Source organism: Lonchura striata, chromosome 1 (assembly GCF_046129695.1).
Source record: "Lonchura striata isolate bLonStr1 chromosome 1, bLonStr1.mat, whole genome shotgun sequence".
NCBI classification, from domain to species: Eukaryota; Metazoa; Chordata; class Aves; order Passeriformes; family Estrildidae; genus Lonchura; species Lonchura striata.
In genome coordinates this window covers 114,325,468-114,347,770 of record NC_134603.1, presented here as the reverse complement: position 1 = coordinate 114,347,770, position 22,303 = coordinate 114,325,468, and the positions used below count along the sequence as shown (strand labels likewise).

At 37.9% G+C, this 22,303-nt stretch overlaps 2 protein-coding genes across 5 annotated transcripts in view; one reads left to right on the top strand and one right to left on the bottom strand.

Moving 5' to 3' along the window:
* Window positions 1-15,422, top strand: part of SH3BP5 (SH3 domain binding protein 5) — a 77,752-nt gene extending 62,330 nt beyond the window's left edge. Inside the window, exon 10 of the mRNA XM_021543364.3 lies at window positions 15,386-15,422. The gene's annotated coding sequence lies outside the window, so the exon portion shown is untranslated. The remainder of the gene's footprint in view (window positions 1-15,385) is intronic.
* The window catches only part of CAPN7 (calpain 7), a 31,944-nt gene extending 9,967 nt beyond the window's left edge, over window positions 1-21,977 (bottom strand). Inside the window, exons 1-16 of one of the 4 annotated variants that reach the window (XM_021543359.2) lie at window positions 21,757-21,977; window positions 17,759-17,867; window positions 16,959-17,116; window positions 14,692-14,759; window positions 13,399-13,599; window positions 12,912-12,998; window positions 12,089-12,215; window positions 11,675-11,760; window positions 9,914-10,007; window positions 8,269-8,415; window positions 6,551-6,657; window positions 4,879-4,999; window positions 4,480-4,624; window positions 2,868-2,967; window positions 1,073-1,208; window positions 570-645 (exon numbers count right to left, since the gene is read on the bottom strand). In XM_021543359.2, coding sequence (XP_021399034.1) covers window positions 570-645; window positions 1,073-1,208; window positions 2,868-2,967; window positions 4,480-4,624; window positions 4,879-4,999; window positions 6,551-6,657; window positions 8,269-8,415; window positions 9,914-10,007; window positions 11,675-11,760; window positions 12,089-12,215; window positions 12,912-12,998; window positions 13,399-13,599; window positions 14,692-14,759; window positions 16,959-17,116; window positions 17,759-17,867; window positions 21,757-21,858 — 1,864 coding nt within the window. In that variant the 5' untranslated portion in view covers window positions 21,859-21,977. Of the gene's footprint in view, window positions 1-569; window positions 646-1,072; window positions 1,209-2,867; window positions 2,968-4,479; window positions 4,625-4,878; window positions 5,000-6,550; window positions 6,658-8,268; window positions 8,416-9,913; window positions 10,008-11,674; window positions 11,761-12,088; window positions 12,216-12,911; window positions 12,999-13,398; window positions 13,600-14,691; window positions 14,760-16,917; window positions 17,117-17,758; window positions 17,868-21,377; window positions 21,458-21,756 lie in introns of those variants that run through there. The other 3 variants (XM_021543360.2, XM_077786901.1, XM_077786899.1) reach the window with 3 other exon arrangements.
* Window positions 21,978-22,303: the final 326 nt, after the last annotated feature.

Genomic DNA, 22,303 nt, shown 5'->3' with positions numbered 1-22,303 from the left:
TGGCTACTTCACAGCTACAGCAAACCTCTTCTCCTCAAGATGGAAATAATCTGACATATAATGACCAACAGTGAGACTTTGATAACATTTGAACATTTTTATCATTCCATACATGATACTTGGAAATATGTTGAAGTTAGGTACTTTACTAAGCCAAGTTCCTGAGACAATTAACCCTGATTATTTTCATTTTGTGGAAGCTGTAGACCTTTAAATAATTTCACAAATGTAGGAAATAATTATGCTATCAGAGAAATTAACGCACTCTAAGCATTAACTACTGGCACTGAAAAATAACCAGAAAAAAATACAGAAAATGTTGCATTGAATTAAATGTCAGCAGGACTATGTAGACCTCTTGAAAGTGCTTACAGCATCTTTAGAACGGCTTATTTCTTCGGTGTAGACTTCAAGTAGGATCACATAGAGCAAGACAACGATTTCAGAAGACTGACCTCTTAATGAGGCATCTAGTTTAAAAAAAAAAAGTGCCTTTCCTCCCCAAAAAATTCTGTGTGCTTTGTCATTTATTTATAACATCAGCTTCTTGACAATTAAGGTACACTAACCTGGATAGTAAACTTTTTTACCATCAGTCTTGTATACAACCATTGTAATGAATTCCCGATTGTGTGCGAAGTCATCCTATAAAAACAAAACCCACAAAAAAAACACAAATCAGAATTGTGCAATTCTGTGAAACATCATGAATGCTTAATCAGAGTCAAGTACACCTTCTACCATCCCTTTTGATCAGCACACAATATGATCTGATATTTACTGGGATATCCAACAGAATTCTTTTTCAAATGCCTCAAGTAAACATGCACTAATTTAACTTATTCAGGCCCCAGGATTCAAAGTTACCTCAGAACCTTTACAGTGGAATAGAATCAGTTAGCTCAAATTTTAATTTGTTTCAACTGGAGGTACATGTACCTGCTGAATTAAAAAATTCCACATGTACACAGGCATACAGAGCTGAAGACAGGCAGTAATATACTAACAAGAGAATCTAACAATACATAAATTTACAGAAGCTGTGGCAGAGCTCGCAGTGCAGAGCCAGCACCTTGTCAGTGATGTGCCTGCTGAGCAGGACCCAGACGGCAGCACCACCCTGTGGACACTGCACCTCCAGCTTGTACTGAGGGTTGTTGGCCAGGCTGTAGGCGTCCTTCACCGGGCCCTGCTTTGCATCCCACGTACTGGAAGTGATACAGACATGTTATTAGACCAGTAAGAAACTAATTTGTGCTTTGAAACGAACTCCAAATCCTACAGATATGCAGAGTGTGATATTAATTATCAGTAACAAGTTACCAAAGCCTAGCTTTCTACTGGAATCTATGGCAGTGGTTACATAACACAATCATATCAGAAGCATTATCTTAGAACCTTGTTTTATAAAGAAGTTCATTACAATACATGTATGATAATAAAAAATGTTAAATACCAACAGCCTGGCTGGTGACTGCAACCACACAAAGCACAGAAAAAGCTGAACCATTTTAGCAGCCTGGGCTACACAAGCATAGCAATGAATGCACACACCAATATCAAATGAAAAACACATACTTTTGTAACTGTAGAAATCTATCTATCTGCTATGGTTGGTTTCAAAAGCTTGCCAAATTTTTTCCTCCTTTTTTTATCCTGAGGCAATTTTTATTTTGAAATTTGTCCTGTTTCATGCTTAGAAGGGTGCCCTGCAGGAAGTGTTAAAGATGTTTGAGGTGCCCTACTGCAGAATCTGCCTGTTGCCTTGTGAAGTGTCTAGACAAGAAAAACACAGTGAGAAAAAAACAAAAGGTGATGATGACTGAACACAAAGTGTGGCACACTGGAAACAGAAGTGTATACAGCTATTCCTAAGTGTCCTTGTCCCTCTCACACTTGTAAAACTGAACAGCATGTGTGGAAGGTTGCAGTAAAAAAGTTTCAAATAATCACCATTGCTACTCTCCATTTTATGAAAACTGCAAGTGTGCTAAGGCTTTTCCCTACACAGAGGGAAGACAATCACTGACAACGTAAGGACAGACAGATAGTAGGTGTGCTCTGACATTAGCATACACATTATCTCATCTTGCTACATCACCACAGTGTGTTTTAGAAATAACTGGAGTGCAAAGATGGAAGGAGCCTTTACAGATAAGCTCAGCAGTCACACTGTGGATGAAGGAGCTTGTGCAGAGCTAACACATGCAGGGACAGTGTGGAAGCAGTGTCAAAGTGCAGTCTAGTGGAGTGGAAAAGTACAGAAACCCTTGCTTTCCAAAACCAAGACACAGATACATACACTTACACACTTATCCCCAAACTGGGAGACAAACTCTCTGAATGTAATGGATATTTGGTAAGAGACACACTCAGAAAACAAATCAGCAGGCAAGGAAGATTATTTATGATAACTACAACTGCTAAAACCCAGAACTGGTTGAACTACCCTAATGTCAGTGAACACACCCTATACAGACAACACATGCCACACAGCTCATTTGCAAGTGGCCAGAAAAATTAATTCCAAATAATAACTAGGTCACTTAACCACTCTCTGGGCAATACTTAGAGATGGACTGAACAAAAATCTGATTTTAATTCTGATAGGGAGATGTGGGACTGAGGTCAGAATCTGGTTACACAGCTGTAGTTTCACAGAAACGTCACAAGGGTCACTGAGCTCTACTGATGTTACAGAATTAATCAAAAACAAAACCTGGGCTGAGAAAGTGTAAAGTCAGGCTCAAAAGAACAGGGTTGGAATTCAAGCCCCTAGGTGTAACCTGGAAGAACTGAAAGAAGGAAACATCACAACAGAACACTTACTGCGATTTTGAAACAAAAATTTTATCTTTTGGACCAACCTGTGAATACATGTAGATTCTTTAAAAAGACTTGGGTTCCAACTCAAATAAATAACATCATAGTACTGGCACAGGTCCTCCCAGGAAATCCAGAAAATGCCTGAAAAGGAAATGCTAGTATTATTATTTTCTTACTATATACCTTTTATTTGTTTCTCAAAAGTCTCTTTCTGAGCAAATGATACAGCTTATATAAGCACACATTTCTGCAAAATGTAGTAGTAATGTCTACACTGCCTAAATTGCTAAATTTAAACTTGGCCCCCAAACCAAGTTAAAGCAAGAAAAAACAAATTAGTCTGTGCTTATTATCAGGGACTTTCTGAAGTTGTCAGAATGCTTCGCCATTCTTAAGCACTAAGCAGAAGGTATGAGAAAATCTGCTATTTTGAAAGAGACATCATTAGGCGATTCTGACCTGATTTCCCCTTTCCTAGGTTTCTAAAATAAAAAAAAAAATAAAATACAGAGTCAAACAGGTTCCTGCAATTCAACAACCTACTTCAGCAGTTATCTAGCACAATCAAGTATTCAACCAACATGTGAGTATGTTTACATGTATTTCTAAGATACTTCATCCAACACCTATGTCACTTGTTTTTGCACCCTAAATTTGCTTTATCTTTGCAACATTCTCATGCATTTATTCTAATTCTCCATAGTTCCCTTAATTGCAACTCCAGCCAACAACAGTGCCTGCAAACCAACAAATTCCTAGTGGAATGAACTTTTAAAATGGTAGCAGCCTTATAAATGATGTCTTTGACATAGGCAGTTGCAGATCTTGCAGCACTAAAAAACAGTAATAATAATTACACAAAAACAAGAAGAAAAAAGTGTAAATCCAATTAGAAGAAAGAACTCCATTAGAATTACTAAGGTAATGGCATATGAAATTTTAACAACCAGATGCTACAAATTACTTACTAAATGAATTGGTAAATAAATAACAAGCTATTATCTCGTAACTGTCACAAATCCAGAGCTGGTATTTTTATGTTTAAATCAAATGTTTTCATCAAGTATTTGCACAAGGCTTATCAATAAATGCTATAATCTAAGGATTTGGAGGCACAGTGTTGTAAAAACAGTGGCAGTGAACAAAAGGACTCCCTCAGAGATCTGCAGGCAGCAACTAGGACACAGTAAAAAGCAGAAACATCTTTCTGAAAGTAAAATGCAGCTGATGTACCAGAAAGACTGATTTAAATACTGATTACAGTAAACATGTTGATACATATTTGAAAATTTTGCAGGGGGAACAAACCCACAGGAAATCCATTCACGTATTAAAAAGTTGCATTGCACAGCTTATTAAATGTTCTCTTTGCACTGAACTCCCACATACTGAGACAGCACACTTAACCAAGGAGGTACTTTTTTGTCAATGAATTTGAGATATATATTTAACTTAACTAGATTACTTAAACCACAGACAAACCTGAAATGACAGATTTAAATACACAAATACTTCCTAGACTTTTGGACTATTTAGTTTCTAGTATTTGTTTTACTCTCCCTGAGCTTAAGCAGTCCTTTCCACCTTCCTGCAGGGATACACAACAAAGATCTATACTATTTGAAAAGATAATGACTTTTAAAATCTTATTACCATTGTCTATTTTCTGAGCTGTTCTGGGATCAAAGTTCAAGTATTTTTGTAAATCTGGGGTCCAGTTTCTTGTATCATTTTCACTGTATCGTCCCTTCCAACGCAAGTGGCTCCAGGGATTTTTTAGCTGAAGAAATCGAAGTCCCTAATACAAACACAAAGTAAAATTGTCAATTCATCTTGTCACGGTAATTTTTACACATTGAAAGTGGCTTTTATATGGATCACGAAAACACAGAATTATTAAGTTTTCTGAAATTTCCCAGTGGAGTCCAAGACAAAATAAAATATATTAGCCATTAGAGTAAAAAAGTCAGTAGCAACCCATCTAGGGTAAACCTAGAAACACATGTAGGTTGCAAACAGGAGTTTGAAAATGCCTGCAGTTTCATTTGATACCTTATATTCTCTTATATCCAAGACTGCATATGCATGGGTTGGAACTAAACCCCACTTCTCTCCTTCCTCTTCAGACATCACCCCTGTTGCTGTTGTGATAAGGACATCTCCCTTGTGAAATCTGTTCAAAAAGAGGTGAAAAAATACCTTAATTAAATCCCACAAGTTGCAATCTAACATTTGCCAGACACTGCAATAGCATGGTTGTAGACTGCCCATTAGCATGAACCTGCTTTATAAAAGCTGGGATATAGGGGCTTTTGTCAACAGAAATCACTCCTGAAAAAAAATTTAAAAAGTGGAACTATTTTTCTTTCACAATTAAGTATATAGTTTCAATTTAAAATTATTATTTTAATATCATTTCATATCTTCATAAACAAAATTCTGCATTTATCAGCCTCAAGCTCAGCCTGTGTCACTTTTAAGATACTCTTCACAGATCCACAGCTGAGCACAAATGTGATTTTTCACCATTAAGTTAATGACTGCATATAGCAAATTATTAAGTCTGTCACACCCCCAGGATTCTGAAGAAGGAGAAATTGACACTTCTATACTTTTGCAGGTGTTTATACTCAAGTTTAGTGTTCTGAATAGCAATTGTTAATTTTGGAACAATTACTGTTGTGAAAACACACTGACATGTTTCCAGCCTACGCTAAAAATCCAAGTCCATACTCGGTGTCCCTAGACAGATTACAGGATCACCTGGACTGCATGGGTCAACATATTTTCCCTCTAGCACAGGTGAACAATAGCAAAGTTCCAATGGATAGATCCCATCCTAACTTCAGTCATATCTTCAAATTACAACACAGGAACATCTGAAAAATTGTTGACAGCTCTGAGAGCTCCTAAGCAACTGAAAAAATTCTGTAGAAAGACTCTTTTATGATGGATGTAGATGTTTCAGTCAACAGAATAACCCCCTTCTACTGTATTGAAATACATAAGACACTGGCTGCACAGAGCCATTTTGAAAGAAATCAAAGTAGTTGATATACCTGGCATTTATAATTTACAGCTGTATCTTTCACCATAAGCAAAATAATAGAATAATTTATTTTAAGGATGGACCTTTAAGACCATCAAATGCAACTGTGATGGTAGGTCTGAAAACCAGTATTTCAGTTTTGATAGACTTTTGCTGCTCCTCCAAGAGGTTTACTGATGGGGCATAACCTTGTAATACAATTATAAAAACTGTATTGTATCTGCTTGCCAAGGACAGCAGATATAAGCAGATATAATATAGTTCTGGGGAACTGTATGGAAATACAGAACACATACCTTTCTTAATTTTAAACAATTAACTGGTATATATTATAACTGGTACCAGTTAGAATATAACTGGTATATTGGTTCCAAACTGCTCTTCTCTGACTTTATAGTTTATTTTCTTTATCAAGGAAAGGTTTATTTTTTTATTCATACATATAGAAGAAGAACGCCATCACACAAAATTCCCCAGTATTTTAATCTGTTCTAACAAAGCCACCAATACCTCAATTTTTCTTCTTCCAGAAAGCATATGGAGGTTTTATAAAGCACAATTTGTAGCAGTACCAAAATGCTGTTGAAGTATCTGTGGTGACTGTACTGCTTTTACAGTGCTAACAGCTACTACACAGCAAGCATTTTAATTACTTAGGAAAGAACAAATGTCTACCTCTGATAAAGCATTCTGAAAGTGCTATCTTTATTGAAGGCTTGATTGTCAGAGTGCATAGCAATTCTTTCAGGTATCCAACCTGTCAGTGCATGGAGATCAATATTCTGAAATGCAAGTATTCAAAAGAAATCAGAACAGATAATCCATATATAAGCATATGATGTCTGTACACAACTTATAAAACACCTTGAAAGAAATCAAGTACACAAATTACAGTACAGCTCTACACATAAAAGGGTCAAGATTAAGACTAACAAACAAAAATTTCTTTGATTAGACAAGGACATTTCCATTAAAAAAAAAAAAAAAAAAAAGCTGGAAAGTGAACTGATGAAATAAACTGGAATTCCAGAGCAACAGAAACATATCAGAATCAAGAATCATCAGTCATGCTCAATTGTGTGATGTGTTCTATTTATTTCATTGATTTACAGATTTTTAAAGCGTATCTCAGGAGCACTATTTGGTACCTTGCTATTATATATGCATTTTAAATAATTTATGTTTTATTTCTGAAGCTCAGGGTTTGGGTCTTTTATTCTTTTTGGTAAAGCTGACACTGACATCTATTTCCATAAAAATATGCTGTAATCTCCCAACTCCTTGAAATATTGCTTAATTCCTATTCTTTTGCTTTGTACTCCTCAAAGCAAAAGCAGAGACTGTCTATGCTTGAAGCACTGGGGGGTGGGAACTTGAGGAGTTACAAGTACAAGACAGCCTGATTGTAAGTAACCCTGATTACAGAAGGAAACTGTAATACAGTGGGAACTGGAGGGGGCAGGAAAGTGGAGATGAAATGTCACCAGTCAAACTGTTTTTCCAGATAGCAAGTTAGAGGATGACAGTGGGAATAAAACACCATTATTCTCACCAGCTTTCGTCCTTCAAAACAAAGCAGCCTGACACTTAAAAATGAGTGCCACATTTACAAAAGCCACATTTGTCTCCATAACACTTTTTCAAGAGGTGATGATTACCAAATATATCCACCAAGAATGTGATTGTCAAGACACGAATTAACACCATGAATTTACAAAAAAATATTTAAATTTGAATAGTATAAAGTTAAAATCTGAAAGGCTTCCCAAGTACCAAATTATGTGGGCTACTCACTTCAGCAAACCATCCCCCTTTAAAAGAATAACTTGCGTGTCACTTGTATGATGTATGTTTACTGTTTCTTTAGTAACCACACTATAGAAACCCAATGCATATTTATGGAGCCGAGTGGAACAATCTGATAGACAAACTTGCATAGATCAAAGTACTTGCTTCCTCTATGTAGACCTTCTAAATGTCTAGACTGTTCATTTCCTCGCTGACTCCATTACCTAATTGGGGAAAACTGCCCTATTTGTTGAAAGAGTTAGAAACCAAAATCAGCAGCATTGATATAGGCAAAGAGAATTTGACTTCACCCAACACCTCCATCTAGACTCTATATAAACACTTCCTACCCACAAGCATCAATGCTGAAGTCTGAGAACTAAGATTAACTTTGACCATCGAGATGTCTCTCATTCTATTTTGATGGAATAATTTCATTAAGTACAGATAAAAATATTTGTGAAAGAAACAGAAAAATATTTAAGAAAATGTCAAACCACAGACTTGTCTCCCAAGCTATTCACTTCGATTTCACTAGAATGAAATTATTTTACCCATTATTATTTATGTGCATTTTTTCCTCTTAAAAATAATCTCATACTTACAGAATTTGATCCAGGAAAATCATATCCTCCCATGACCTTCATGTAAGCCTTTTCTATTAGTGACACCCATAATTCATTCTTATTATTGGAGTAAGAGCAGAGAAGTTCCCCACTATGATCAACAGGTAACTGGTCATCTATGATTACCTGTGTGAAATGAATGAAAAATCATCATATAAAGTATTTTGAAAGCAATCAGAAAATAAAACAAAATCCTCATTAATACAAAGCTTTTCAGACACAGCCAGATCTGACCATTATTCTCACGTATGGAACCTCTATCAATTATGTAGTGGTTTGCCCAAGTGAAAAAAATTCCATTGCCAGCTCTTGATTACACCGGTCTAACTGGCTGACATGTGAGTGGCTGCCTTGACTGATGGTGACAGTATACTCTTATAAAGTGTGCAATAGTTACTGCAAAAGGCACTTTCAGAAAGGTTCCATGCAATTACAAGCATAAAAAGAAAAGCCTAACAATTTGCCTCATCTAATTAGGAATCAGAGCATGGATGATGTGATAGCCAGCAGAGAAATAAATATTTATTAATATTAAGGAAAAAAATTTTGTCATATCACTTTCATAGCTTCTAGATCCAGATTTAAGTTTCTTCTCTTTGAAAAACACCTCAAAGCAGCAGCTCTGACGATATTAACATTTCTTTAAATTAGGTAATATATATTCATCATTACAGAGTCTTACTGTGTATTTGCAGTAATCTGAAACAGTTTCTGTGAATAGATGTTTCAGTTTCCTGTTGGCACTGGTCCATTACAAATACAGGCTACCAACACAGCACATTCTCTGGTCAAATCCTATCTAAGCAGGAATGAATAGATCTCTTCATAAGAGAGCAAATGGCCATTCATCCTAACAAAAGGCAGCCATTAGGAGATATTTTGGAAAGAATATTAAGAGCAAGGCAGATACAAAAATGATACTTTCCTGGAACATTCAGATTCCGGAATTTTGCAACTCAAGGACTTCCTAACCCAGAGGTTATATTTTAACAATTAAAAGTCTTTGAGGAGTTTCCCCTACTTCCCCACCCGATGAATACTACCCCTCAGCTTCTGAACTCTCATAAGCATTCATCAGTCATTGTGATCTGTACTACAATTAAGTATGATGTAGAGAAACACATTATTTTATGTTCTTATTTATTGCACTTGTTTGTGCAGTTTTATCTTCAGGCATTTCCTCTTACTAAAAATCTGCAGAGCAAGGCCTTGCATGAGTTATGTTATTTCTCTATGGTCATTTCATATCTGTGCTCTTCCTGATATCCCCCTCTGTATTTTTTAATTCTAAGATAGAGTGGAGAAGTGCACATCTAATTCATAAATATGGGATACGTAGCTTTGTTCCTGTTTGCCTTTCACAATTATATTAAGTCATATAAGGCATTTTTACATTAATTTAATGTAAGGTTGTTGGTATTAATGTCTATAGAAGTACAGAAGTACAGACAGAAGAAGTGTGTGGTTGCATACTTTAAAACCAAAAATGAATCTCAAAAAGGTTTAACAATTAAAAACTGCTTTCCATAAACACCTGCCTAAAGTACCTCATAGTGAAACTGATCAAACCTTTAAAACACATGATTTATGCAGTAACATTAGTAAGTTCCCCCAAAAAATTTACCTTTCTAGGAACACCATTGATATGAAGCTTCACCATGTATTTACCACATGGATTATATTCTGGTTCTCCTTTCTTATTCTGAGGGTAAATTATACTGTTAACAGAAAAAAAAAAAAAAAAAAAAGGAGCAAATTATGACATAAATGACTTGGCTGTACTTACACTTATAATGACAAAAGTGGGATTAACATAATCTGTTTATAGAATTTACACCGAACAGAAATATGGCATTTTAATGAAAAGCAACTCAAATTTAGTAAAAATAATCATGTTTAAATAGGGTTTATTTTTTCAGGACGTGCTCTTGCTGCAGCTTTCTACTTAATATAGTAGCAAAAAGAACATAAATAACCTGTTTCTCAAACAGAAGCAAGGCAAACAAATTTATCTTATGATTAAACAAGCAGTATTTACAAATCTCTGATATAAATACAATATTTGCCTGAATGACAAGTCAAACTTTTGAAGGAGAAGGCAGTGCAGAGCTTTGAAAAAAATACAAATTCAGTTCCAAAAAGAATACGTTAAACAAAACAATCCAAAAACATTCATACACTGGTCTGACAACAGCATCCTAGCAAAGTCCAGAAAATCCATGACAAATTTATCACAGGATGCCAACTGAGTGGAGCTGAGATAGTGTTAACATTAATTCTACAATGAGTTGTAAAATAGACCACCTGTTGCACAGCAGCAAACAAATTAGAAAAATGAAACCAGAAGGCATTATAAATAAAGTTTATATTTTAAAAATCCCAAACAAACAAAAAATCCTTCCAAACTATTTCTTACTCCTCAAAGCACATCTGAAGTTAAGACTCCAGTGTGTGAATACAAATCTATATTGACAGGAAGTTATATCTTAGCTAGGAGTTCTGTGATTTTAAAAGAATTGTGTAATGAACTATGCTTAATTAGTTAAGGAATGTTTGACTGTGATTTTAGCTTTTTTTGATTTAAATTTGTGTTGGCTGAGTATCAGAAGAAAAACCTCAGATACTATCTCACAGCACCTGCAGAAAGGAACTCCATGAACCCATACCCCTCAGAGAACGCAATCAACAGTTGAAGAACAAAATTCAATAAAGAATTGTTGAATGGTTATCATATAACTAGAGATAATAACATGTCATAGAAAAAGAAAGCTATCTTGAGCAAGTTAAGGAGTCAAAGGCCTATACACCCCAGAAAACCTGATAAATACACTGCAGGTACAGTAAGGGAGCCACTTCATAGGTTTGTTACACCCCAGGAAACTTAGTCAATGGTTATTGTCTCCCCAGGACAGCAAATTTAATAAAGTGCTGCTTAGCTGGATAAAACTTGGGTTATCCATTAAACAAAGATGATGAGATGTTCTGGTAGTAATAAAAGAAACAAAACACATATAGCATGATGCAATAAATTGGGCAGACTTTTGGGAATACCTATAAAAAATCTTGAATATTAGAGCGTATGTAAATGTCTGAAAACTGTTGTTTCTTTGAACACGTCTAGGTTGACTACATTCACAATCTGTTCCAAATTTTGACTCAAAATTTTTATTAGGAATGTTTGTCTAACAGCTTTTTGCTGTTAGACTAAAACCTTTTGTTTCAATATTAAGTTGGCTACCAGCTTAGAAGTGCTGAAACCATGAGTCCAAGGGAGATGAAGGTGAAACAAATGCTGTTTTTCACTGTGTACAGCTGTCACAGAACATACTGCAAAAGCCTGACAGTATTAAGTCTGAAAAGATCTTACAAAGCAACAGCTACTTACCTCGTGATCAGTTTTTTGTTGTATCTTCTTTCATATGCTGCACTGATAGCTAGTGATGCCACAAAAGAACAGTCTGACACTATTGTCTATAAAGAAAAGAAAACCAGTGAGGACATTCACTAAAAACTCAGATATTGAGAGATGAATGCAGTGTGTGGAGGGAAGGAAAACAGTCAGTTAATAATTCCCTTCAAAAGGGAAGGATTTTAACCAGAAGAAGCAAAGCCACTAATAAAGAGGCAGAAAAAATATGCTTGCTCAAAATGAGGCCCCTACAGAGCAATTTTTTTTCCATTTATTTGACCCCATAAGAGCCAAGGAAAGCACTCTCATATTTGGGGATTCCATTTTGAACAATGAAGTGCCCCATGAAAAACCACTAGCAGCAGATATTTTTCCTTGGGAACAATTTACCTGCTTTATGCTGAAACTTGATACAGTATAGATCATCGTAGGGTTATTTGTTATGTCATCTGGTCGCACCCACTTGGCAAACATTGCTTTCTGTTTGGGGGATAATGGTAGCTTCCCACACTTATCACTAGATTTAAGAGAGAGAAAAAGTAGTAAAAATCAATAGCAGTTTAGAAGAGCTTTTTATGGTATGTGCAGTCTTAAATATGCCAGGTAGATGGTGCAAAATATGCACAGAACAATTACAAAGCTGTAAAACAAGAGCTATTCCAAGGTATGCTGCTTCTAAGTTTGTGATTTTTAAGGACGAAAAAGGCAAAAACGTTAAAAAGAAAAAAAATCAACCAACCCCAAATGTCTTTGTCTATTATGGCTATGTAATCTTATTATGATTGCTTATGAATGCAAATCTAGCTGTTATACATCACTCTTCCTTGGAATAGCCCTTTACAGAGGAAACAGCTATCACCTGCATTTCTGCATTTTACAGGCAACTGAGCTAAATTCATTAGCATGGAGCAGCATCAGAAAACAGACTCAAGCTGCCAGCCCAGCCCAAGAATCAAAAAAGCCAAATATAATATCCTTATAGGTTTGAAGACACAGTGCAAAAGTACTACAGAGCAGGATCAGGTTACAATAAAGTTTTAAGTTCAGAGTGGAAGAATGAAGTGGTAGTATTTAAATATTTCTGCCTGAATTATACTTAAAAGCCTATGTAAACAATATTAAACCTTGAAAAAGAAAATACAGAAATACCAAATATGGAAAAGCTTTGAAAATATAAACAAAAAATGAAGTTCAGTAACTGAAGCATACTTACGAAAAAGGCATAGGGAAGGCAAAACGTTCCCTCAGATCAACACTCATGAAAGGTACATATTCAATGCCATTAATCTTTGAAGTCTTCCTGCAAGTCAAAAGAAAAACAACAAAAAAGAGTTACAAACTTATCAATCATCTTCTGATAATTAACTTGCAGAAGGTAACAATAAAATAGGTTTTTAAAAACTAGTATTACACAATGCTTCTGAAAACAAGACCACTACCTCTTGAACAGTATATATTTGATAGTTTTCAGAAGTCACAATTTCAGTTAATGATTTTATGGATTATTTGTAGCTTATTTCACCTACAATAAAAAGCAAAGTAAAAGGAACTGGATGGAATAGAAGGCAGAGTCATATAAAATATTATGCTCCTTTTATTTCCAGTGAAGTAGCAGTTGAATAATCTATAAAAACAACTTTGCACTTTGGCCTCTCGGAGCCAGACTTCCATGAACTCATTTTGGAAAATCCTAGACTTACCTGAGTACTTCAATCTCCTCTGCAGTGTATCTCTGACCTTGGGATTCACTAGCTTGTACTGCTCTGATTGTCTGTGGTTTATCATTTAAAGAAAAATCAGGTCCCAATGGAAAGAACGTTCTGACTGGCTGATTTGGTTTGGCTGCAGTTGACTTTTCTTTCTGTGATGACTTTGACATAGATTCCTTCAGTGCTTCTGCTCTAAAGCAAATAAAGAATGCATTTTCTTTAGAACAGTGATAAAAATATAATTACAGTTCAATTACTGATTTTCTTGGTTCGTGTTCCCACATATGTTAAATGGAATGAGCAAATGCCCAAGTTGACAAACACTGCTTTTTCTAAAAACCAAAAAAATCGATTTCTGATGCTGGTACTTCTTTATTTTTCTGTTATTGAATAAATTAAAATATAGCATTTCCAACTTATACAAGCTACTTTTGACAGAACCCATTAGATTTTTTTTGCCTCTAAATTATGCTAATAGGGTAATTTGTGTTAGTTTTCATTATATGGAATCTCAGAACAAGATCACTGAAACACTGAGAAAAAAATGATCTGGATCCTCTCATACCTTCCAGATTTATTTAGTCTAGCAGGTACAATGGTAATAAAACCCATGGGTATTCTCACAACCCAGACTCTCAACTGCTTGAACACTGTGTATACAGGAGCCATATTTTGTTACTGCTGCATTAAGGTTCTGGATAGTCACACACATGCAAAATATTGGGATTTTTTTCTGAACACAGACTGAGAAGTGCAAAAACCCAGCTTATACTGAAATCTAGCCCAACATAGCCTGGGATTCACCATCATAGAGCCGATTTAAAAAGAGGTACATTGACCTTATACTTGTATAAATTGTTTCAGAGATTTCACTGCATGTATCCTATGTAATTAGATTGCTATTGTAAAGAAAAATGCTTCCCAGTTTCCAAGCTGTCTTCCTTATGGAGGGGCACTGATACCTTGACTTCATGCTAGCCTGAGTTCAGCATCTTTTATAGAGGCCAGTAATTATAGTACTCTGGATTATATCTCTGAAGTACTGCATTTGTTCTAACAAGCACACAATCCTTTTCTATTTCTGCATGTCCCAAGATTCCCAGAGGGCTGTCACAACAGCTGCCACATTCAGCAGTGAAGCAGCTGGCAACGAGCTCCAAGGTGAACTCTGCAGGAGCTTAGTCTACACAGAATCCACACAGACATGTTAGACTGAGAATCCCAGCTCAGAGGGTGCACTTAGATCTGACAGCAAGTATGTTTACTAATGTTAGCAGTACTCACCTATCCAGTGCTTGTCGAGCCAGTTGTTTCAGTTTGGACTGGAGGCTGGCTTCTGAGGTTTCAGTAGCCTAAAGTGAAAAATTAAAGAAAAATCTACACATCCAAAAACCACCAACATGTTTTATAATCACAGTTGTCATACTTCTAGATTACAGCAAAGAGTAGCTAGCAATTTCTTCCAATTCTCTTTTTGAAATGAGCAAATATTTTGCTTTGTTTGTTGTTGTTTTTTTTTTTTTAACTCAGCATAAAAAACATATTATGTAAGCAAATACCATTTTGCTGTTCTAGTGCAATTTTGATAAAATGGAAGTTATATCTAAAATCCTTCAGCATGGAAAACAGTGCATACAAAAAGAATTGCCAGAAGAATTAATTGTATTAAAACACTATTGGCAGAAAGAAGACATAACAAAATATTGCATATACTGCTGAGCTTGGATGTGTTCCGATTCTTTTCCCCAAATGTGTTAAAATGCTCATGGTAACTTAAGAAAAAAAAAGGTAAATATTTACTTTCATAAAATAAGTTTGTTTCAAACAAACAAGATAAAGGTGCAAGAACAACATTTTAAACTTGCAATCAAAAGCATAAAATAACCTAGGAGAGGATGACAAAGATGTGAAGAGTGTTAACTTCTGTTCCCATTTGGAAGGTCAACTATGACAGTTTATACTTTTGTCTTCCTTACAGATGAAGCACAGCTTCTGCAGCCAATCTGCAGGAGGCACAACATGAGGTGTGGTTTCTCCTGTGGCACCCACAAGCAGGTTTCAGGCTCTAGTTTTGTACCTTGACCAATTATTCCAGGTCAGGGATGTCAACTGAGGATACAAAAAGCAAGATACTCTCACCCCAAGAAACAAAACTAGAAACATCCTCTGTAAGCAACTAATTTTATATGCAAATAAATAACACTCTGTGTTTCCTGGTTGGAAAAGACTTTTAAAGATTTATGAAGGTAAGTAGTGGAGATAGAACACCAGCACACTCATCTAGGAATCAGCCACAGAAGAGGAGTAATGGTTGCTGTCTGAGTACTTCAAGGGTAAGGAAGAAACAAATCTCTCCCCCTGAATATACTGAGGAGAAAGACAGGAGTAAAGCTTCAGGATAACAGAGTTCCTTAAATTTCCTTTCATCCTGAGAAGAAGAAAGTACTTTTGGGTCACCCCAAGGAACAAACCTCACCATCATGTCAACAAAAGAATATGCTAGTCAAGATTAAAAGAAACTTCAGCAGTATCTTGTACGTAATGAAATACCCAATAAATGCAGTTGTTAATATGAGATATTTTCAGACCAACTTCAGTAATATTTGCATGCACTGACACAACAGAAGGAGTAACATAGAGAAAAAGGAGCATGCCGCTGCAGTAAGAAAATGAAAATGTTCTGCTCCAACAGCTAAAGTGGAAAAACTAGAGCAGCTCTACTAACTCTTGATCTGGTTGCACTGTATCACCAGGGGTTTTAGCCTAGGTAAAACCTGTTAACATAATTCAGAGGAAATTATTTACTCAAGCATGTAGCAACAGTAATATAATACCCTCAACAACCTAAAAATATTTTTACATTATAACATTGAAAAGAAGAGAAAGAAAAACAGACTTGGTGGAGTTACATTATGATGGTGAGCTCTTCTTGTAATAAGTTAGTTAAGGCAACTGGACTTAAGGGAGAAAAGCAGTACCTGTAATTATATTCTTCATTGTTTATGTAATGGCCAATTCATCCTTATTAATTTCAATGTGAATTGAATTCACTCATAACAACTTCAGTGTTAAACACTTGAGTAATCAAGTAGTATTTTTAATAGTTTTGGCATCAACAGACTGTTACGTCTTCAGAAAATGTTACACACACAAACTGCCCTTAAATGACTTCCTTTAATGTAGTCAGAAATTAATACAGCTGACACATTGGCAAGTCATCTTTATTATTAACAGCTTTTAATTTCTGTTTTTGTGGTATTTGCTCCAGGGCAAAAATCAACACGAAAAATATTCCAGTTCAGAAAAAACCCACATAAATGACAAGTCCCTATAAATTTACAGTGTTGTATAGCAACATAACAAAGACTGGAAGAAACACTAAAAAAAAAATACAGTGAAACAACAACAACAACAAAAAAACTTAAAAGGTAGTTTTTACAAATACAGGTACTCCATTTTCAAGCCAGTCTTTAAGGGTCAGTCACTTATGAGAGTGGAAGAATTTCTTACCATCACATAATTCCACCAAGTTAACCTGTAGCTTAACATACTGTTTTCAAACAGAGTTCCACTGCTTCTGTGTACAACTCTATAGCTTCTTCTGCATTGCCTTTATCATCTTCATCAAAAGCCTGTGTAACTAGGAAGTGAGCACGCTCCAAGTCCAACTGTTGTTTTGACTTCAGAGGGTCTGTCTTCTGTGATTGAACTAAATGAAAAAAACAGTATTTAGCCTCCTACAGCAGCAGACATGCAAAAACATCCTGAACATGTCACCACAACATTAGCAGCTCTAATCAGATTACTAATGTCTCTTTCTTGTCTGGTAAGAAAATCTTTCTAAACTTTGCTAAAAACATCTATGCAAGGGCAAGGAAACACCATCACACTTCCCTGAAGTAGTGGTTAGCTTCCAGGACACTTCAGATGTGAAATAATGTAAATAAAATCTCTTTCATACTACATGGAGAACAAGGATGTTTAATTATGGAAAATATTGGATCATATGTGAAAATACATCACCTATGACAATATATTTAGGTGTCCATGTCACTTAATACCTTTATTAATGACCTGTCTCACATTTGTTCTATAGATGTGGCTCCTCAGAATATTTAAAAGCAAAGAACACCCACACCCAGGTCCTTAGAAAGTCAGCCTCTGCTTAATTTATGATGCATCAGAATTCAAAGCACTGATGTGCTCATTGGATTTGTGGTTCTTCACAAAGGACAAGAAAATCAGAATAATAAAAACAGTGCAAACACTATTTATATGTATTTCACAGCAGCAAACAACTTTCAACTCAATTAATTTAAGCAGAGGTTTAATTAGAAAGCTCCTTACCCACCTGCTGAATGGAGAGCTTGAACTCTCTCCAAGTACTCATTTATCTTTTCTTGAATATTTTCCAAGTTGGACCCAGCCATCCCAGCATAAATCAAGGCTTGTGCAGCTTCCTGCAGGGAGAAGAATTGGAGACAAAGTTAATGTTTGCTGCCTAGAAAATTACTTACCATAAACAGAGGGCCTACAGCAGCCATGAGTTGCATGAAAGCAAGCCCTTACATTTGCAAAAAGACTCAGTGGCTGCAGGGAAATTCTGCTCAAAAGAAAAAGTTTCAAGTTATAAGCTAAATTATGTTTAATTTCTCATAACTGGGACAACCTATAAGACTAGAAAAACATTCAGAAGTTCTGTATGATCAGATCTTAGGCCTGTTTATATAGTAATGTATGAAATTAGGAGATTTTAAGTAAAACTCTTCAAGCATGGACTGAAATCAGTTTGGTTTTAAAGCTGAGGATTTAAGGTTAGGAGAAAGAAGTAGCTATTCCAGTTATTTGCATTTAATCTGGTAATAACAAAAGTGAACAAATATATAAGCTTTTTAAAATCAAATGCCAATAATTTTTGTTTAGAAAGCATTTTTTTAAAATTATTATTACTCCAGATAAAGCTATTCAATCTGAAACATCTACAAATGTGAGGCTTCCTAGCTTCTCAAACCTGTTTTTTTAAATATTTGTAGGTACACAAAATACTGGATGGAAGTCTGCTTTCAGGAGAGAGCATAGGCCTCTGGCTCAGAAGTACAGTACATTACCCACATGAAGGCTTTTTCCATCCTGTACAAATCTATTAAGAAAAAACGCCTTCAGTTGCATAAGCTGTCTATCCCTTCACTGAATTTATGAAAAACACATAAGGGTTGGCAGGGTTGCAATAAATAGCCAGAGCTGACACAGTCTCCGAACCATACGGAGAATCAACATTTGTCACCCCACAAAAATGACCACAGAAACCTTGTTTTGTCCTCATTACTGACATGGGAAAACCCCCACTTTTGTGGCAGTGCTCACCTTCCCACCAGCAGCAGAGGAGGTGTTTGGGTAGCAGGCAGGCTGGGAAGGCAGAAAGCAGAAGAGTAACTAGAGAGCTGCTTCACAGAGATGGTGCTCAGGGGGGCTGTCCTGCACAGACCCATGGCCATGGCTCCCTTGTGTGTTTTAGGGACATTATTTTGGTCAAGCTTAGCAGTTTGCTCCCATATCCATCTGTTGAGTTTGCCCAAACTTAAAACTGATCCTGATACAGCCTGTATTTTTTATCAGGATGAATTTTCACTGAGAAACATCACAGAACCTAGTACTGCGTGCTCCCTGCCAGCATCCATCTCCATGTTACATCACACAAAACATTCACAGCCACTGAACAGTAAGCAGAAGTACCATTTATATGCAGCAATAAACTACCATTAATGTCTAGCACACAACTATTTTTTGCAGGGGAAAAAAGTACACTACAGTTATGTGCTCAAGGGATGTGTAGATTTGTCTGTGACATACTTCAAGTACAGACTGACAAAACAGGTGCTGTATCACACAGGTATGTGGTCTACATAAGAGGCAAAGAACAAATCTGGATCACCAAACCAGTGCTACAAAACCAGTGTATAATTTATGTTGCTTCTGTGATTTCAAGCACAATTGGTTTTGCCTGGTTTTAAGATGTAAATCTAATGGAAACAAGTATTTTACAAACCAAACCTGCAAAGGACTGAAACAGATGACAGAATGCTTGTGGAGCCAGCATGCCAGCTGTTTCCAGTGACCAGATGGATGTGCAATTCAGACTTAGCATTTATGATCTCTCCAATGTCACTACTGTTTGTCACAGTCACACTAAGAAAACTACTGATCAGTCTGCAAGCTGCTAGACTGGTCAACAGCCAGACTTAGCAACAGCCTTCAGCAGTTTTGGCTGAAGTCATCAGTGTCCAAATATGATCCTGACATTTCTGCAGAGCACAATTAATTAGCAAACTGCCCGAAGCTGGCTCACATGCAGCACTCCGCTAGGCATCTATCAAAGTTACATGGTAGCAGGAAGCCAAGCACACTTGCTAACCATAGGAACTCCATTCACACATTTTAGTGTTGTCTGTAGCATTTTCCATATTTCATCCTTAAGGTCAAGCTCCTGCAGAAGCCAGGTCAGTACCCAAACTTTCCCACATGCTTACTAATTGCACCAGTGGGCTCTGAACTTCTTAGAGCAGTTGATAAGAAAGATGGTGACAGACCAGAGCTTATTTTTACTGTGCTGGAATAAATTAATAAATAGATAAATAAAGTATCCCTGAAATAATAAATGACATTTTGTAACTATTTTGTATAATCTAACATGGCAGTGATTCTTCAAGCAACATCCAGAAAGCCAAATGTATCTAGGTTATTCTCTTGTCTCGCATAGCTTCAAGGGCCTCAAGAATGCCATGGGTACATTTTTCCACTTAGCAAGACTATCACCTGTATACAGTATGCAAAAAATATTTTCCACACACATGTATGTTCAAAAGCATACAAGGGTGACTATTTACACAAAAAGATATTTTCATTCTGAATAGCATGGAGTAATTTTTTCCACATAAAAGGAGAAATACACAGTACTAAAGAAGTACTGCACATGGTTATCAGACCATGCGCACACACTGCTGCTGATGAACACAGAGCTTATTTGTGTTATTATGGGCAACTAAAACATTTACATATATAAATTTAGCCCCCACAAAATTAACAACTAGGTTAAAAAATACCCCAAAACTCTTCTTCCTATTCTTTCACACTTATATGCATAGGCCACCAAGATAGTAACACTATGCTTTTTAAACATTTCATAGACACCTTGTACTCATGAAATAAAAGGCCAACTAAAGATCCCTTAACAAGTCATTGGAAGAGAATGACTTTGTCAGCATAATGGAATCTGAAGAATGATTACTGTGATAAGGATAAACAGAGGCTTCAGAGATCCCTTCTTGCAGGTAAGAAGTCAATGGGATAGGGAACTTTAATGTAACTTTACGACACATAAAACAACAAAATGCGACAATTTACATAGGCGAAAAATGCCTAATGGTTGCACAAAAACTTCTAAATACTAGCAGTAAGCCTATAGATATCTGAATAAACCCTTAGCTACACCAACCTGAAACTCTACTGGAACAATCAAATCTGGTTCCTAATGGAAAGAATATTCACACGACGTTAAAAGCCTATCACTGATAGCTTGTGACCTGAAGCTGTCTTACTGCTGAGCATCTTATATTTCACCACAGACCTCTCTATTTATTTGGTGATTGTACAAGAGAGTTGCTCCCAGCTGCACACCAGGAGCGGCAGTATGCCCACTCGTGGGTCTCCAAAATGCCCAGCGCTTACACAGCCAGCATAAAACTGATCAGTCTTTCTGGCCTGGCAGGGCTTGGGGAGAGGCCAGGAACGAACGTGTAGAACCAGCGGGGCAGAGACATTTTTAGGTCACGATGAATCTTCCCAGAAGCACTGAAGGGGCTGTGTCTCCAGCGGCTGGAAGAAGCACCCGTTCCCGTTTTTTCAGCAGTGCCTGCAGTGCTATCCCTAAGCCTGTCGGTAAACATCGGCGCACGGGCAGCGCTCGTTCCCACCTAAAACCAGGACGCAGGGAAAAGGCGTTTCGCAACTCGCCCCGAAGAACGCGGCTCCTCCGAACCCTGACAAACTTTCGACGCTCACGCCCGTCCTTCCGCTCTCGTCTGGGCGGGCACCGCCTCGTTTTCCCGGGCCCGAGCAGCTCGCTGCCGGGGCACACCCGCCGGGCAGGGCGGGGGCGGCCGCGCTGACCCGGCGCGTCTCTGTCCGCCGGCAGGGCCGTGCCGGGCCGCGGGGCGCCGAGCACTCCTCTCCGGCCTCGGCGGGGCCGAGCGGGGAGCGCGAACCCTCCCGCAGCCCAAGCCCATCATGCAGCCCGCGGCGAGGGGAAGGGGCCAGCGGCGCCCCGAGGGAACCGGCGCGTCCCCGCCGTACCTTGTAGTAGAAGACCGCTTCCTGGTAGCGCCCGCTCTGGTCCCGCTGCACCGCCAGCTTCGCGAACTTCACCGCGTCCAGCTCCAGCGTGGTGGCGTCCATGGCCAGCGCCCTCCCGGTGCCGGCGGCAGCGGCGGCAGCTCCGTCCGAGCCCACCCTGCCTCTGTCCCCGCCTCCGCCGGCAGCCCCGCGCCCGCCCGGCCTCTTCCCCGCCTCCCTGACCCCACCGCGCCCGCCGGCCGCGCCCCCATGCCTGGCCACGCCCCGCGCCGGCCCGTGGCGCCCGCGGCCGCGCCCGCCTCGCTTGGCCGCGCCCACCGCGCGCCCGCGCGCTCCGGCGGCGCCGCGCGTGCTCGGGCGCGAGGGGGCGGTGCGCGCGCGGAGGTGATTACTGAATTACACAATCACGGAATCGGGTTGGAAAAGATCGCTGAGGTGATCCAACACCACCGTGTCAAACACACTGGGACGCTAGTCCAGCCTTAAACATCTCCAGGGACGGTGACTCCGCCACCTCCTTGGGCGGCCCGTTCCAATGTTTAATCAC